We start from the raw sequence: 19,027 nt of genomic DNA on the forward strand, positions 1-19,027 counted from the left end.
AAACTGAGGAGGCAAACTCAAGTTGAGGACCAAAAAGAGCGAAGTAAGCCAGTTTACTTACGCTTGAGGAAGACTTGCGTAGATTACCACGTACATAACCTTATGAACTTGCTGCGCTAGCACAGATGGAAGCGATATGTGAGGACAAAGAAAGATTCGGGGTTAGATTTGTACCTGAGTACTTGTACTGCGTAGTACGGTCCACATTTTTGTTACCAGTTTTATTGCGCAATTACATGGACATTACAAGCGAAATTTTGCCGTCGTGGTTGCCATTGGCATCACCGTGACGTTCAGGATGTATACAAGTACATGTATGCCATGTGCCATGCCGTGCTATATGACAGGCGGTATGTGCAGGTTGTGTTGCCACACCATTTTCTCTCTAAACTTGCTCATACCAGGTTTCACATTCTTGACAAAATTATTCCTCAGGACATTGTGAATGGCAGCGTACAAGCAAATGTTACAAAATTAAACACCGACAGCACTTGCTTTCTATTTTAAATGTTCGCATACTTAAATATTGAAACTGCGAAACAATAAGAGCGCTCAGACTTGAAAACGATGTCATTTTTGGACTCCCACAAGGAAGCGTGTTGTCCCCTTTTCTATTCAATGTACTACTGATGGCAGCTTTACAACGAGCACTTCACTTATCAACCGCTGTTAACGTCAGTGTGTATGCAGAGAATATTTGCGTCTGGATGTTGGGTCATTGTGTCAATACTGTCCAGACAATGTCTTACGCCACAATTTCGTCAAGATACCTCCAAAGCGTTGGCCTATCGCTATTGTCAGAAATGACTACTTTCCTCGTGTTTTGTGGAAAGAAAAGTCGTGGGGCAAAAGTTAATCTCTGGCTGGCTGGCTTCCAGTACCCCAGTCCTGTAAGGTTGGGAGTGACACTCACTTCTAGTCTGTGTCTGTATTGGAAGGCAGCAGCCTCCAACTTAATGCTAAAATCATGCAGCCACAAACGCCGCCAACAGCGTTCGCAGAGTAGCAGCTGGAGCATCGTGGGGCACGTCTACGTGATAACTCTCCACGAGTCACTGGTGCTGAGCTGCATCCTTTACGTGGTTGCGTACGTTACCCCTAGCTCCACACAGTACGAGACACTAGAGACGCTGCCCTGAAAAGGCCTCCATTTTTCAGCTGGAACTGTGAACAAGCTGGCGTACTGAGATGCCAAAGCAACAACAGTGCGTTGTTTACTTGGCTCAGAGCATCTCTAGAGTTTCGCAATTACTACTGCGCATAGCCAAGACTGCTGCTCATTGATGTACCCTGCATTGACTAAAAAAAATATCCCATTTCACGAATGTATTCCAGACACAAACTAAAGCTGTCTGGTCGGATCTTGGATGGGGAGCGAAGCAAACGGCTACCCCCTACAGCCAGTCGACAGCTTCATATGGGATAAGACTTTATATATATGTGTGCTCGAAAATAACCCCAACTGCAGCAGCCACAACAATATTTTCTGGCAACCACATTATGACTAATATTTCGTCTCATGTGGCATGCTTCTCTATTGAGTTCTATGGGAAGATAAACGGGAGTCTGGGAAGACTGCATTATATTGGGTCCTGCACTGTAAGTGTTTACATTATAAGTGGTCTGAGCTGTAACTTCATGTTTCTGGACTTTATCTGCATTTGCAATGTGGCCGCCAGTCTGAAAAGTCACTGTGCAACCCTGTGCTCGGTACCATAGCAAGTGAGCCACTGTGACTGGTGCATTTGGGGCACGACACAAGGATGTGCGTCATGATTAACAAGCAGAATTCGCACTGGCTGCCCTTACTCAGAAAAAAAAAATCACAGTGAGGCTTATATAGAACCGTATAATACCCCTTGTAAATTTTTTTACCGTGTCATCTTGTTTACAGGACCATGCTGATTGGGGTGAAATGCAAGAACGCCCATGTACCATGCTTTGGGGAGCGTAATGAAGAACCCCAGGCATTCCAATTCACTCAGAGCTTTCCTGTGAGGAATCTCTCAAAGCTTAAGTGTTACTTCATGGGTGTGAACTCAATAAATAAATTACTCAGTAAATGCAAGTGTTTGCATTTACTTAGGAACATCTTGTTGAAGTTGTTGCTGCGATACTCCCATGATCAGCATACAATGCTCACATGTGCAGCCAGTGCCTTTTCGAGCCACCAATAAGTGCTCGAGATACTGACATGCCATATCTCAGTGTTAACGAGCCAGAGTCAGAATTCGAAAATTCAGAACCAATTTTTTTCTTTTTTCATGCATGTTTTCCTTTTTTTTTTCACTAAGATTTATTTACAAGTTTCATGGCAAAAAACCAAAACAAAGAGAATCGATGCAAACCCGCTAGTAAGAACGTCGATGGCGAAAACAACAGCTACACAGATGTGGCAGTAACAACATTGATGCAGACGAGGATGGAGCTCATCTGTGATTGGCTATCTTGGGCAGCCAACTGGGAATTCCTGCAAAGAAGCTGCAAAGAAAGAATCTTGTTCTGTCAAGTATGTTTAAGCACACAGAAAGCACTGCTCACAGTCAATGCAACCGCTTTCCAACAAACTGCACCATTGAGGGCATTGCCTAATGGTTTTTTATATGGTATCAAAACCAACAAACCAAACAGTGGCTACAGTCTACAGTGCTGCATGATGATTCAGCTAACATGGGGATTATGGGTACTTACTGTATTTACTCGAATCTAACGCGCACCTTTTTTCCGATAAAACGGGTCCAAAAATTGCATGCGCATTAGAATCGAGTACGACCCTAAATCCGCGTTACCATATCACCATCTGCATTCGAAAAATGGCGGCCCCGTATGCACTTCTAGCCTAGCTGCCTAGTTTCCTCCATGTGCATACCTCCATGTTGTATGTGCAACTAGGCGCTGGTGTAACCTAGTTTACCGCCTGTCTTCCCGTTTTCTGCATTTATTCAATCAGCATGGAAGCACTGACTGCAAAGGCATGCCGAGTCGGCCATGATGCCGCATTTAAAAGGAATGTTATCATGTGCGCGGAGACGGCAGGAAATCGGGCCGCATCACGGGTGTTCAGAGTTCATTAAACTTGCGTGCGGGACTGGCGCAAACAGAAGGAGAACATTTTCTCCAGCAAAGCAACAAGGAATTGTGGACAAGTGGACCAAAGCAGGGCCGCTTCGCCGAAATAGAAGAGCTGCTCACGGAATACGTGCAAAAGCAGCGAGCGGCGCAGCGGCCTGTGACGACCGATCTGCTCAAGGTACAGGCAATGATGTTATTTCTACAGAAAGGGCTAATGCGAAGTGACTTCAAAGTGAGCAAGTGCTGGCTATCAAACTTAATGAAAAGAAATAGCTTTTCTCTTCAAAGGCGGACAGGGATATGCCAAAAATTGCCCAAAGAATATGAAGAGAAATTGCAGTTTTCAGCAGTACATTTTGAAGTTGCGCCATAGAGACGGCTACCACTTCAGACAGATTGAAAATGCCAATCAGATGCCGCTCTACTTGACATGCCTCCCACCACAACCGTTGAAAAGAAGGTGGCAAAGCAAGTGCGCGTTTTGTCTTCCGGCCACAAAAACAACTAGAGTCACCACAATGCTTTGTTGCACTGTGGATGGGCACAAGCTGCCACCGTATCTTATCTTCAGACAGCAGACGCTCCCGAAAGGAACCATGTTTCCGAGTGGCGTGATCGTGCGCGCAAATGAAAAAGGTTGGATGACCACGGACTTGGTCGCTGACTGGATTGATAAAGTTTGGCGGAAGAGACCCGGTGAGAGTTTGGGTCTGCGTGGAATACTTGTGCTTGACGCGTTCAGGTGCCACCTTGACCAGCGCATCAAGGGCAAGCTGGCTGCATGCAACACCGACCTTGTCATGATACCCAACAGCATGACATCGCAGCTCCAGCCGCTCGATGTTTGTTTGAAAAAGCCAGTGAAAGACAGAATTCGGGTGCTCTACACCGAATGGCTTGTCAGTGGCTGCTACGACTTCACGCTTGCCAATAAAATTAAGTGCGCCTCGCTGCAGGACTTTGCTGGATAGATGAAAGATGCATGGTGCACGATCCCGTCTGCCATGGTCAACAAGGCCTTTAAAAAGTGCGGGATTTCGAATGGCACAGACGGCACTGAGGATGAAATGCTTTGGTCTATTGATAGCGATAAGGAGTTGTCTGGTAGCGACGACGAGTGATATCTGTTGCCCCATGCGACTCGTACCGACGAAGTGAAAATCTTGGCAGCAAGGTGCGCCACTTCCATTTGTGTTTTTATTCATCGCAACTTTAATGTATTGGGAATAAACCCGTTTTTTTCCAAATGAGAGAAAATAGTATTTCTAGATGAAAGCACGACGTGCGCAGTATTGTATTGTTTCTTTTGGTCATGGAAAATGGGTGCGCATTACAATCGAGGTTTCCACTGTTTTTATTTTTTAATCACGAAAAACGGGTGCACGTTAAAATCGAGGGCACGTTAGAATCAAGTAAATACGGTACATAGATATGCCTGAAGTTGGTTATGACTTCAAACAACTTAGTGACTTCGCAAATTCACCATTTTCATATTGGTCATGACGTGTGTCAGGCTCTGCAATCACTTCCGACACATGCAGCCTAAAAAAGCACTGTCTCTGAGATCTGTTTGTGTATATCAGAGGCAACCACCGCAGCGGCATGGATTTAGACACTATGTATGACATCATAAAACAAGTTGCAATGGTTACACATGCGCACATAAGTTTATTGCCTTCATGTGTTTACAGAGTGAACATTGCTTGGATATTTAGAAAGACAAAGTCTAATATATAATGCCACAAGAACGTCTAAAGCTACAAGCAAGGAAGTTGGATGAATCAAGGTGCAGGCTGACATTGTTTTATTAGATGCTGCAGCAAAACATAAATGCAGTTAAACCTTGATATAATGAAGTCGGTAAAATCGGCAATTTGCTTCATCATATCGAAATTTTGTTGTATTCAAATTCGACCTTTTACACAAACTTAATTTAATTTTAATTTAATGACGACTGTAATCTTACACAATTACAGTCGTCGATCAATATCTTTTTACACAGAAAGGGGCCGCAGAATTTTCCGAATTATACGGCAATGGAAAAAAGCAAATCTGAATGAGAAAACAATTCATCTTGATAAATTTGGGAGTCAGCGGCAAACGATGCAGTTTCGTGCCACGCATGTCGACGATATCTTCACATCAGCTATACAAATTAAGTGAAGCCAGCCCTGCTTTTACATGCACTTCGCCCCCACTGCTGATAGCATCGCCCGCACTGAGACGACGCTGTCAGGAAAAGCGCCAGCAGTGGGGAGTGAATGCTTCGTCAGCCTCTCGCTCTAAAGGGTCACCAAACTCGAGACTACGCAACCTCTGACACTAAATGTGCGGGACGACGGCTTACATGGTGCCACGGCCACTCTTTGCATAAGCGGCAGATAACCTCTAAAGAAGGTGCACGACTGTGTATGCTCTCAGCTGCGCTTTCAGCCATGTGCAGCCACGGCCTTGACGCGCGAACTAATCTAATGGGGGACACGTGAGAAGTGCTGCCAGCCTCATGCAACTCCACTGTGGTGTCATCTCTTCCTTCAGAATAGGCAGAATGCCCTTTCGCATGGGGAAAGCTCACACTGGTTTCCGGGCTCTCTCGGAGCCTCGTTTTCCTTCCCGTGTGTTCTCTGTCCTCTCATTGTTCCATTTCTCTTTCCCCTCTTGGCATCGCTCAATTACTGCCCGCATTGCTGTCTCATTGTGCTTTATCTCTTTCTCTCTGCATTTTTCTTTCTGACTACCCGCTCATGCTTCTCCACATTTTCTTTTGGAGATAGTTCCGCTTTCCCGTACACGCCAACACATTTCTGGTGCTGTGCCAAGAGCGCTGTCGATCGTGTACTTCAATGTGTCCAGTGCAGAGTCTTGCAAAGGTGAAATTATCTCTGAAAGTAATCCCCTGAGAATAGCGCCCCAGTGCGTATTGAAAGTGTGAAAAGGCATGTGCCAAGATCGAACCGATTAGAAACCCAAAGGCATGCAGATCGTATTCAATACGTATGTTCACACACACAGTTTGGAGCTTTGTTTATGCGTGAGCACACAACATTTCTCACGTGTCTGTTGCTGGGTTTCCAGTTGTGCGTGGGTTGCTCTATCATACCAACACTGTTGGCTGGCACTTCGGATGCTGCCACATTGGATGCTGCCACATTGGATGCTGCCATGCCTGTGCCTACGTTCGTGGATATGCTATGCAATATCCGAATTCAGGGGTTTGCCTGTGCGGGTGACGCTGCAGGTGATCTCCTTGCATGTGTTGTTTTGCTTGAAATAAAGCTTTTGCTGCGAGGCCCTAAGTAGGTCTGTAAGAATAGGAAAAAATAGGCAGGTAAAAAAAAGTTTTTGCATGCTGCCAGGTGCAGGTTGCAGTACAGTGTGCGCTAAATATACCTCCATATAACGTGATTGGCACCTGCAGTGCAGTATTCTTCTCACATTTAATTTTTTGGCAGCTCTGGTTACGGAGTCCTACAAATTATTTAGCCTATAGTTTATATTAGAGCTCTTTGCATTTTTGTAATATGAAGCTGTGTACAGTGCAGTCCACTTGGAATGATAGCAACATTTACCGCATTTACTCGCATAATGATCGCACTCGCGTAATGATTGCACCCCTGAATTTTGTCGTCAAAATTCGATTTTTTTTATTTCCCGCGTAATGATCACACCCCGAACTTGCCGCAGCGATATGTCGTGTGCCAAGTCTAGCTAATATTGATCGCGTTTACCATCTGTCAAATGCTACGTGAACGACTCTTCAAGACAAACCAAGCGGTTTGCACGCACCAAACATTCTTAAGTAGATGCCTCACTTCATTACTTTCATCACTTTCCCCACTTCCATGACTAAAAAAAAAGCTGCAACCAAACTTGCCTTTATTATGTGTAGGATTTATAATGGTTGTGGTCAACAAAAAAAAAGCGCCTTTCGATTCTTCCCATCTGCACTCGTAAGCACGCAACAAAGCGCGAGCGGCAACGATAGTAGCCACGTTTACACTGATACGTTAAAAGTGTACCCTAGTCATACGCCGATGCTTGTAACACAGCTAAGATATTCACCCACCCTTAGAGGAAACGTGCCGTATTAGGATAGTAGTGAAGACAGATGCTGCAGTTTCTGCAGCATGCTGGCCATGTGTTTCTATGTCACTGGCAGCTAAGCACGCCCATCTGTTTCCGTCCCCTCAAAGTGGTCATGGGTACGTTATTGCCGCAAACTTGCCGATATTAACGATATTATTCATTACTTATACGAAAGAAACTGTTTCAATGCACGTAATGCACTCACGAGGAGAAAAAAAAATCTCGTTCAGCACGTTCGGCTTGCTCCGCCGGCTGCCATTTTTGTTTTGGTGTAACGCAGCAAACGCGAGACGAAAAATTTTTTTCTTTCTTTTCGTGGGAAATTTAACCTGCATAATGATCGCACCCCTGATGTTGCGTCAATTTTTCTGACAAGTGCGATCATTATGCAAGTAAATACGGTACTAATAATCCAATCATTATAACCGATCATTGCTATATCTGGACTGCCGTAAAAGAAAGCTGCCGAACATACCTTTGCAACCCCAAAACCAAATTCACCACTTGCGCTAAAAGATGGTGTTTGTCTAATGTAGCCTGTGAAAAATAAAATGTTTATTTGTACCTCTAAACAGCGTATATCAAGCATTAGGCACGCTGAAATAGAAATCTGCACTTGCTTTCGCGGGAGTTCCAGCTTCACTACTGCAGTGTACAGCTGCTACGCGAACACTAGCAGCTATAATTAAGCGTGCATGAAATCAATGAACGACTCAATCGACAACAGTGCACTTTGTGTGAACATCCAGGTCAGTGTCAAAGACTGGTCTGATATGTCAATCTCTTCGCTCCCATCACACAACGCTGCCGTATGTCGCAACAACGATCCCCCAGTCAGAGATCTCTTCACATAACGAGGCGGCACTATCTGCACCCAGAAACTCCTCCATCGAAGCACCACTTATTCCATCGTCAGAGGTGACACGCTTCCAGAGCTCAGTAATGTCAGCGGCTTCCACCGTGTTGGTTCCAGGAACACAAAGCCCAGGCACACAAGGCCCAGCTTTTCTATTGAGCGGCACGGCCCCTGGTTGCAGCCGTCATGATCGCAGCGCTCCTGTGTGAGCTCACATTTTGGGCCTTGCAAAATTTGCAACTTCGTCTCAAGCAATACAACCTTGCGCATTGTTGGCGCCATCTTCTATCAACCGGGCTGTCCGCTGCTGCTTCCGCGGCGCATTTTTGCACTCGCTGAAAAGGGGGAAAGGGCAGGCGCCGCTCCACCTCACCTTTTTTTTTTTCTCTCTTCGACGCAGATGCATCGGATGCAAGGCGTATGGCGCCATCCTGTGGCGTGCGAGCGGGACGCGCTGCGTGGTTAATGGCGGCAGATATGAATGCGTGTACACAGTCATATCGCCCCATCTCGGCATCATTTGTGTAAGGGGAACTGAGGAATGCAAATTTCACGATTATTCCGCATGGAGAACGCCATCCAGAAGGCGAAATACTAATGATTATATCTGATATGCGGTGAATAACGTACCGCTATATATGTTTTTCTCATAGCTTTAATGTATTGGTTGACAACCTTAAGTCTGCTCATCGTTATAACCGAACCGATGTATCGTTATACGTGGTATCGCTATAAGTGGACTGCACTGTATTATAAACATAACTTTTGTTGGTCGAACTGAACAACACCCAGATTATTTATATTGACAACGGTCCCAGAAAGGTCGTATAATTGGGGCTTCACTGTATTAAATTTTCTTTACAAGCAGACGTGCACAAATTTGCATATCTTAGATTTACCTAAATATATCCAATAATTCATCACATCTGCGTTGGTTATATCAATGTTCGACTGTAGTACTACACATCATTTTCACAGTAGATGACTGACTGCAGTGCAGTAATAACTGCTCAAATACAATATCGTCAGTATAAACTTCAGATTTAAAGAACATTTTTAAGATCCCCAGCTGAAAGCCTATTGCTTTAACGTAAAAATATTTCAGTACTACCAATTTCAAAACACGGAATATTTCAGAACGACTGAATATTTTTAATTCTCTGTATAAGTCGCACCTAAAGATAATGAATTTGTAGCCTGAAATGTTGCACACATTTGCATCTCACAAAGCTGGGAAAAATTAGGGCCACCATTAACAGTAGTTATTTCTGGACGGCTGTGATTACAAATCCACATCAACCTTATCGCCATCGCTCGCAGTAATGGCAGCCTGCAGAAATAAGAACTGCACAAATTGGCACTGTCGGCATGGCACTAAGAGCCATGATGCTCTCTGGAACCGCAAAATTGCAATTGTGCCCATTGCATTGTTCACAATCATGACAATCTTAAAGGACTGCCGAGAAAAATTGCCAGCGAAAGGCACGTCTGCATAAAATGCCACCAGATCCCGAGATCAATCAGCGAGTTCGCTTATTTGCCGACTTGCTGATTGCAAGAAAAGCAGTCAAATTCGTGGATTCTCCAAGGTTTCGATAATGTTTGGTGATGATGCACAGCGGTGCATTATGTACAGCTCTCAGTTACACGAATGCTGTAAGTGCTCGCTGTGCGTTTTACTGATAGCAAGCAGGATTATCAGTGAGCTTAGGCGTAGTGGGTGCCACGGTTTGAAGCGAGTTATCTGGCCTCTGAAAAACACACATAGTTCATGTAGGATAATCAGCAGGTGCCAGAAAATCACAGCATCATGATCACTGTCACCCTGCAGGATAGCATTTCATCCTATCGCAGATAAGATGCATAGAACTGCGGCGCATAATCTCCCTGTCGGTGACCGTCAGTATGATGTGTGAATGTTCGGCTGTGCACTGTGAGCAGATCCGAAGCCTCTATGAGCTCTGCGCACACAAGGCAGACATGACTTCACATTAATGCAGGTTCTGACTCCTATCTTGTGGAGTTCTTGTCACCAGCACAAACACAGGTGTTTTCGATACAACGATGTTTCACAATAGCAAATGATCTTTTGTGGTTTCATGGAATTCGTTACATAGTTAAACCTCAATATAACGTACTTCAATATAACAGAATTCTCTATATAATGAAGAACTGATGGCTTCTTCAGTGTTGGGACTGCCCAAATTCATTCTGTAGCAATTTTCGAAGCAAGTAAAATTGCATTTTGGAGCAGGTTGGAGCAGTTTGGAGCAGGCCAATCTAAATTTTGGTGAAATAATGGAATATGGCAGTGCACTTCAAAACAACGAAACGCAGAATAAACCAACACAAGCACTGTACTGAAACTGTATTAAGCAATGCCTTTAGCTGAATATTAAAGCAGCCTAGCATGATACAGAAACCGTTTAGTGTATGCAAATTTTGCTGCGATAGCGTGTTTGGCACAGTTTGGTGCAGTTTGGCGAGGAATTTGCGTTTATATCAAAATGGCGTGATTGGTACGGGTGCCCTGCTTCTTGATCATAGAACACAGTGTACTTACCCTCCCTATAATGAATTGTTTTTACACATGATTTCAATACAACTAAATTTCTAACTGCCACCACAATGGAATACAGATGCAACAAAAGGAAACTTCCACAGGTAGAGATGGTCAAATGTTTGAATTATAATTGGCTACTTGCAAACGAACCTCTCTAATTGCACACTGCGTGACAAAGAGCAACAACTGAAGCGGAGGCTGTTTTAATATAATAAAGTACGACGACTGCTGAAGTGAAGGAGGATCATGTTCTGTACAATGTCTAAGTGTGATTCGCACCCTGCACGCTGTATGCTTTGGGTACGAGTGTAAGCGTGCGAGGGTGTCCCAAGAAAGAAGTTGGCTTGATGAGCGCCGTCTTTTCATGCGAGCAAGGGGAAGTGGGAGAAGGGAGCGAGCTTGCGGTAATGTGCGAATGTGCGGTAATGTCCTTTTCAAGCATGGCTGAATGCATATGCAAAGCCGCACACCCTATTTTAGAGGCAGGCTTCCGCGTGTGCAAAGAGCGGCTGCGACCATAGAGTTTCATACAATTACTAGAGAGAATTCTGGCACTAGTGTCCACGGGAGCTGTAAGCAGGGCAGTTCAGCCACCGTGGCAATCATAGGTAGTACATGGATTTGCCTTAACTTTGTCCTTCTGATTGTAAATGTATTTGTGATTTTGTAAAGTGATCAATCTTGAAAAAGTACTGCATTACATATAGTTAAATATCACTATAATTGTCCGACGGCAGAGTTCGAACACAGGACAGAAGCCCAATGTTGAAACCATTAATCACCACAGTCACATGGACAAGTGGAACTACTGCAATTAGAAGCGATTATGTATGCCTGCAGAGTCTTATTACCTTCTGCAGTAAAAAAAAAGTATAAACTGCTTTGAAATATAATTCAATTTAGGCCAAGATAAAGCGTAAGAAACGAAGCCACATAAGCTTCTGAAGCCTCAAGCACGAAGATCAGACAAGTCCATGTACTACCCATAATTCCCATGGTGGCTGAACAATCACAGCGCCAGAGCTCCCTCTAGTAATTGCAGGAAACCCTATGGCTGTGACACGATGGTGTGGCGATGATGTGCACTGTCTTCGCGTGGGCTTAGTGCTGGAGAATGCATAATCTAGAGTTTTGGAGACTCGTTGCAGCGAGAGGTAGACGAAGTGCTTGCTCATCACTGCCGGCACTTTTCATGACAGCTTCGTCCCATTGCACACAACATTATCAGCCACGGGGGTAGAGAAAACGTGAAGGCGAGGCTGGCTTCGCTACGTACTGCCGATGTGAAGATATCGTCAACACGGCTTGAAACCATATTTTTTGCTACCGACTCTCAAATTCAATAAAATGAAATATTTCTCATTCAAATTTGTTTTTTTTAATTGCCTTAAAATTCTAAAAATTTTGCGTCCCTTCCATGTAAGAAAGATATATAGGCAACTATACTTAGTTGTGTGACAGGTCAAACTATAGTGTAACGAAACTTCGATGTAACGATGCCAATCGCTGATTTTAATGACTTTGTTATACTGAGGCTCAAGTGTACTGAGATTTCACTGCACAAAGTAAGTCACTGCAGTCGAAATATGTGTCCTATTACTGGTACTGCACTATAGCCAAAACGTTTTTCAAAGGGTGTAGGTGTGCAAAACATGCAGACCGGAGCCGCGCATATTAGGGAATCGAACCATGGGTCTGGGATGTTTGCATCGTTCTAAACTTACAAACATTGAAAGGTTAACATCCGTCTTCGCATGAGGCAGAAAAGTGCACATGGAGGGAAAAAAAGAATAAAATGGTGTAAAATAAAGTAAATCGCCGAATAATTTTTCAGACACCTTATTTCTTTCAGACCTGCTCGATTATTCATACTTTCCCATGGCACTGCCACCAACACTATGGAACCAATGTAGAATGGCAACTGAAATTTTGCACACCGTACAGTTCCTCGTTCCATCTTTCGGACTGATCTGCGTGAGCAATGTTGAAAACATGGCGACTGCACTCTAAGAACAGTTTACACCCTTTGGAGTGCCCCTTCTGCCACACAACAATAATCGTCATCTGCCTTGATGCATTTCCTTTCTTTATAACGCTGCGAGCCCGGTACTTTCCAGTAACAAACGGCAGGCGCGTTATCAGCATGATAGCATTTCTAATCGTCATCTGCCTTGATGCATTTCCTTTCTTTATAACGCTGCGAGCCCGGTACTTTCCAGTAACGAACGGCAGGCGCGTTATCAGCATGATAGCATTTCCTGCCTTGATGCATTTCCTTTCTTTATAACGCTGCGAGCCCGGTACTTTCCAGTAACGAACGACAGGCGCGTTATCAGCATGATAGCATTTCCAACAGGAAATGCTATCATGCTGATAACGCGCCTGTCGTTCGTTACTGGAAAGTACCGGGCTCGCAGCGTTATAAAGAAAGGAAATGCATCAAGGCAGATGACGATTATTGTTGTGTGGCAGAAGGGGCACTCCAAAGGGTGTAAACTGTTCTCAGAGTGTGTGAAAAAAGTTGCTGCCATTTGAGCATAGCACATGTCATCCGTACCCTCAATTCATTGTGGAGGTGCTTCCTATGCTTTCATAGTACCGTATGGCCACTGCCAAGTATTTTGCTCACTTTGCAACAAGATGAAACTTTGGTTGCCAGCTACAGATGAAGCAGCACTAGTTAGGCCTAGCTGGTGGGGATGTCGGGTTGCATGCTGTCACAAGAAGCTCACCCTTGATATTGATACATGTACTTATCTTTATCGGATGACCGCATTTAACAGTCTAACAATTGCTATTGCTGAGCATAGGCCACACCTGCATGTATCGGAAGTTTCTCTAATGTTATCGATGGTTCTATCCACTGTCTGTTGTCATCGAACCTTGTGTAATCTGGTTGCATGCATGTGCGACGCAAATTGCGTACAGTCAACAACTGAATTTTCGGATGCCCAAATTTGCGGACATGCCTGATATTTCGGACGTCTTCGCAGCACCGCCACGAGCCCCATAGAATCAATGTATAAGGACATCTGAAGTTTCGGACGCTCGAACCCCCTGCCATCTAATTTTCCTGACCTTTTGAAGCGACGGAAGGTCCTTTGGCTCCTCGCGCAGCGCCCTTGCGAAGTAAATCGACTTGCAGCCGAAGCATATCACTGCTTTGAACCACAACTAGCCCAATCTAGCCGTCACACAGCGATTTGGTCTGGCCACGCTAGCTATGTCCATCGCCGCGCTTCCGCTTCCGGCGGTGTTTCTGGAGCGCCGCCATTTCGTTTGTTTGCGCAGGCCACGTAACACGTTTGTATAGGTGTTCTGTGGCCACATTTTGGCTAACGTGGTGTGTGGTTGTGCTGTTGTGTCAAGTGTGCTCTGCAACTTTTGAACAGTTTGTTGACGGTGACAACGAGTTCGACTTCTGCGTAGAACTTACTGACGAGGAAATAGTCCGTCAGGTTGTGGGGGATTCAGAAGACTCCGATGTTTAAAATGAGGAGCCAATGCCTACGCCGCCTACAAGCGCCAAGTTGACACGAGCACTGTTGACTCTTTCATCGGCGTACAGTGCTGACATGACCCTTGCTCAGATCGAAACGAATATGATTGCATGCAACCGGAGCGCCGTCCAAACAACAATCAACAAGTTCTTCAAGGCACTGCAGCAATAACACCAGCTGCCCGACGATGCACATGCACATAATAAACCGGCAGTCGGCTGCATACAGAGTTTTTGAATGCCTCTTTTTATAGCCACTTCACTGATGCTTTGGCAGGGTTTCGGAAGCTTGGTACTTCGCCCTTTACCTATAGAACCGAGAAAAAAAAGAAAGGGGGTGTGTTTTTTTGTATGCATTCATTTTTTCGGACTGCCTGAATTTTGGATGTTTTTATGTTCCCTAGAGGGTCCGAAAAATCGGTCGTTGACTGTAGTACTTTCTAGAAGACAAGCAGGCACCAGCAATCGCTCTGGAACCTTCAATGACTCCTGCATAAAAGCCGACGTGTTCGACCCGCTCAGGAGGTTTTCGACGATCGCCGACTGTATTCGCCACTGTCATTTTTCTCCGAGTGTACCGTTTTTGAGGGCACAGATTTGCCCAATAAAATGCTAGTTTTGTCACTCACAGTTTTGCTGCATTCTTCACTGTCACTAATTACATGACAATATGTTTGTGCCCACAGACAATTAAATGAAGAACAGGTGTGAAATTAAGCTCCCGGGCCTAACTAAGGGCAGCGTGGTAGAAGCGAAGTTTGGGTTCACTGGTTATCAGCTGCAGCAACTATTCTGCGATCGCCTACCAAGTTTGCATGTGCCTGTACTGGCAGGAATGGCAATAGCTCGCATGCCGACATGAAGCCTAAATGCTTTAAATTCAATTTACGGAACACCACTTAAACTGGCAGCACAGTCAAGGTTACACATCCAAGATTTCCATTTCATGACAACGCACATTGGGATGGGCGAACAATAAACACGCCCACAGCTTTGACTGTCACGAAATTTTGAATAGATACAGTTTGAATAAAGTACAGCATCCAGCAAAATTCTGGAAAGAATTTCTCTGTGATATTTCAATAATAAAAACTGTATTTACATTCCGCACACAAACTGAGAAGCCAAGGAGCGACACACTTTCGACGCACAAATGTACACACTTTCAGTGCGGAGTGCGTGCTGACAATAAGTCGCCAGAGCAGAGTTCTCCCCCTAAAGTTTTGAGCATTGGACAAGTTCGATGGAGTGCGGGGGGATTATGTAACTAAGCTGCTCTGTCTCGTTTCCTTTTTTTTTTTTTTCTTTTGTTTGATGTGATGTTCTGCCACTTTGAATTTGAGTCACCAATTTAATACCTTGGACAACAAAACTAAGACGAGCCAGCAACACATCCTACTGCAATCACTAAACTTTGCAGGGCAAAGAAATGCACAGCTCGCCACTGTCAAAATGCACGAAACCAACGCTGGCAACGAATCACGATGCTAGTTTTTGCACTTTTAATTCACTTCTATTGCTTTTATTTTTGCATGGTGAAATACAGTGCCGCATACTCTATAAAACTCAGATCTCTCCTCTTTACTATAGTTCCAATATGGCAGTGTGGCATTAATAGAAACTGCTCGCTCTAAAGTATGATGACACCTCTCGACGCCCAATTTTCTTCGCCATTTTTGTGAACAGCGCACTAGGAAAGTGTGATTTTGTCAGTTCTAATCAATTTTTACTTCCCTGTTATAAAAAATCGACCGTGGATTGAAAAAAGAATATTTTTGAAATTTTGGTGGATTGCTTGCAGCGGTGGGTGGTATAAACCTGGAGTGGTGGGCAGTAAGGTGGGGTGACGGCGAGTGGTAATATAGAACAGTGGGTGGCATTTCCACTGCAACCCATTGTAAGGTGAACCCTGGGTTAGAGCAAGGGCTTCTCCGTTGCCTAGGCAATGCCCATGAGCCTGCAACACAATGCCAACACTTCTTCCCCTCTCCAAGTCCATTGTTTGTTCCCTCCGCGTCACTTCTTCCTCCTTCGCGTCACCCTTGTTGCTCTCTCTTTGGACCTTGTTGAGAAACATGCTCGCTGCTCATTTTGTCTGTGAGATTTTGCAGCAGCCAGATGAAATACCGGTCATAATGTGGCTGCTGCAAAATCCCACAGAGAAGAGGGCCAGCGAGCATGTTTCTCAACAAGGTGCAAAAAGAGAGCAACGAGGGTGATGCGAAGGAGGAAGAAGAGACACGGAGTAAAATAACTGGTATTTCATCTTGTGTGGCTACACTACAAGTGGATAGATGGAGCTCTATATTAAAATAAACAGGAGCCAAAAAACACGACATTAAAGCCGCTCCTGCACTCTAAGCGGTTACGTTATAAGTAGTCTGAACTGTACTATGAACTATGCTAGAGTCATCTCCAGTAATTTTTATAGGACCCTCTATGCATTGAACTTCAATGTCTCTCGTGACAATCTCCAACTCTTGTACTAGCTGACTCCACCCTATGCCTGCAAATTTTCTGACATCACACCAGCTGATTCTTTGCTGTGACCGATTGCCCCCCTCCCACTACCCAATTTTGTTAGATCACCAGCCAACAGCTGCGTGAATTACAAGATCATATCAGCTATGCTTCTTCCTCAACTGTAGAATGCCTGTAACCCATAGTGGTTACATGCTGTTACATTACTGAAGCTACATTTGAGCATGCAACAAAACTTTGACCCTGTTAACAATGATAACTGCAAAAACCACTATGCCACATCAGGCATTGCAGAGATGTCCTACAGAAGGCCTACGACTCAGCTATGATAGGACAAAAGAAAGAGGACAGCAGGACATCGCTTTTGGCACTGAGTGCTGCCCTGTGTCCTCGCATGCCAACCCCCTCACACAACTCACCTGGGTGCAGCACTTGAGGGCACCAGATGTCATGGTGATCATGGCTCAGGCAGCTGTCTCCCTGCAGAGTGAAAATCAGGAACAAAAATGTGTTCACAATTGTTTACTTCTGCACATCTGCATTGGAAGATGAACAAAAGCTCCACTGTTTCATGAGCATTCTTCTTCCTGTGGACCATTTATTTTTACATGAAACCATTACAGTACTTATAAAATGAAAGACTGCATCCACAAGTGAAAGCGACAGGACTCATGGATACCATCCTAGATGAAATGGACACCACTCAAAAGGCAAGCACAACTTATGAAAAAATACTGCTGCTGCTTTTTGATCAAATGACCTTGATATGTAATGAAAAAGATTGCATTACCTAGCAATTTTGACAGAAGTAAACTCAATGAACAATTTTCTGGATTTCCGATTTTTCGGCCATGCACAATAATTTGGACACCTTCGTGACATGCTGCCACAGATCCCATAAAATGGATCTACATGGATGCTTTAATTTCGGATGCTGAAATCTTTCCCCGTCCGATTTTCTGGACTTTCTGCCACGACCACAGTTTCAAAACAGCCTTAATCGAAGCCCCTCTACCCCCACCACCATTTTGAACACACTCACACGCCCATCCACTGGCAGCCATAGCCACCAAGGTAACGCAAAGCTTAGCTGGTTAGACGTTCGCTTCCAAAGCTCTTGCTGTTCTGTGCAGTGTTTTTCAGTGGCAGAATTCATTGCTGTCAGCATTGGCACCGACTCTGCCTTTGCCATTTTTGCCAATGACTTCGAAGCACAGAAAGTATGGCACGGAATAAGCTTTGTGAATGCCAGTTCCCCAATGTCAGCTTTGCCGCAATAGAGCATTGTTACGCGGTCAAGCATACGCAACGTATTGTGGTGAAGCATACCAAGAAAGAAAGGGGCAACTTTCATGAGGGCCATTCTGTGCCAAACGTCCCAGATATTGCGTGCAAGCTACTCCCAATTCTATTCTCAAAAAATTGTGCTCAATAATTTTTGGTGCACTATTTGCCCTCGTAAGCTATTGTGGAAGAAAGAACTTGTCTGTGTTACAGCGATTTGAATTCTGCCGTGGGGGGCAAAACCTAGGCTACGAAAAAACACCTGTGGAAATACAATAATACACGAAATGCTTTAAATATCTGCTGGCTACTAGAAAAGGAATAGCACTACGTTATTCCCTCTCACTGGTGGCTGCTATTTTGTCTCACAATGTGCTTTGTGGTGAAGCAATTGGGTGATTATGCACAGACTTTGACTATTTTACAAAATTCACGTTGGCCGACGCTGATGTTCCTGTTGTCACCCCAGCTATATATGCCAAAATAGTAGCCTTAGATCTTGATGGCCCTGATGAGGATGAAGAGCCAGTGGTCAAACAGCCTCATGATAAGCGAACTGTGTTGCAGATGTAGGAGAGCCTTCATCCCAATACAGTTAGGCTTCTTTTTAAGTGGTTAATATGTTCCTGAAAATCACCTCATCTTTCAGCGCCAATGTTTAGTATATAGCCAAATGGTGATTGTATGATACATTTTTCAGTCACTAGATTGCATGTAAACAAGAAAAGGTGCAAGGCACACAAGAATGAGCGCAGTAGGTGTCTCAACAGCAGCTTCCTCGCAGTACTTGCCTGCCCGTGTCACGTGAAAATGCCAGCTGCTCTCGGTCTCCTATTCTCATACAGTAAAACCTAGTTCAACCGTATCCACTTAAACAGTAGTTTCGTTTTAAAAGTAGTAAACTCAAATCCTCGACACAGTGGCCATTAAACACAACGTGTTTCGTATCTACGTAAACTGTACCCCTTTATTGCGTACATATCGGTTAAAATGTAGTGTTTCTACTTTTCGTTCGTCCTGTCTGTTTCTAGTCTCTGTCTGTGTCACTTCAAGCTACAATTCAAGATCATTTTACCGTACCAACTCGCCCAACTTTCTATCCTTTTGCATTACATTTCTACTTTTCGTCGTGCAATTACGGCGGTAGGTCAGCCCAGCAGAAACACTAGCCTCAGAGATCAGAACG

The 19,027-nt window shown here is 44.4% G+C and overlaps 1 protein-coding gene across 2 annotated transcripts in view; it reads right to left on the reverse strand.

Annotated features, from left to right (window-relative positions):
* Positions 1–2,230: 2,230 nt before the first annotated feature.
* The window catches only part of Nab2 (Nuclear polyadenosine RNA-binding 2), a 156,100-nt gene continuing 139,303 nt past the window's right edge, over positions 2,231–19,027 (reverse strand). For both annotated transcript variants that reach the window (XM_050172740.3, XM_050172738.3), the window contains 2 exons: positions 16,977–17,037; positions 2,231–2,481 (listed from right to left, as the gene is read on the reverse strand). In XM_050172740.3, the coding sequence (XP_050028697.1) occupies positions 17,022–17,037 (16 nt within the window). In that variant the 3' untranslated portion in view covers positions 2,231–2,481; positions 16,977–17,021. The remainder of the gene's footprint in view (positions 2,482–16,976; positions 17,038–19,027) is intronic.

The sequence above is a fragment of the Dermacentor andersoni genome, chromosome 3, assembly GCF_023375885.2.
Source record: "Dermacentor andersoni chromosome 3, qqDerAnde1_hic_scaffold, whole genome shotgun sequence".
In the NCBI taxonomy this organism is placed as follows: domain Eukaryota; kingdom Metazoa; phylum Arthropoda; class Arachnida; order Ixodida; family Ixodidae; genus Dermacentor; species Dermacentor andersoni.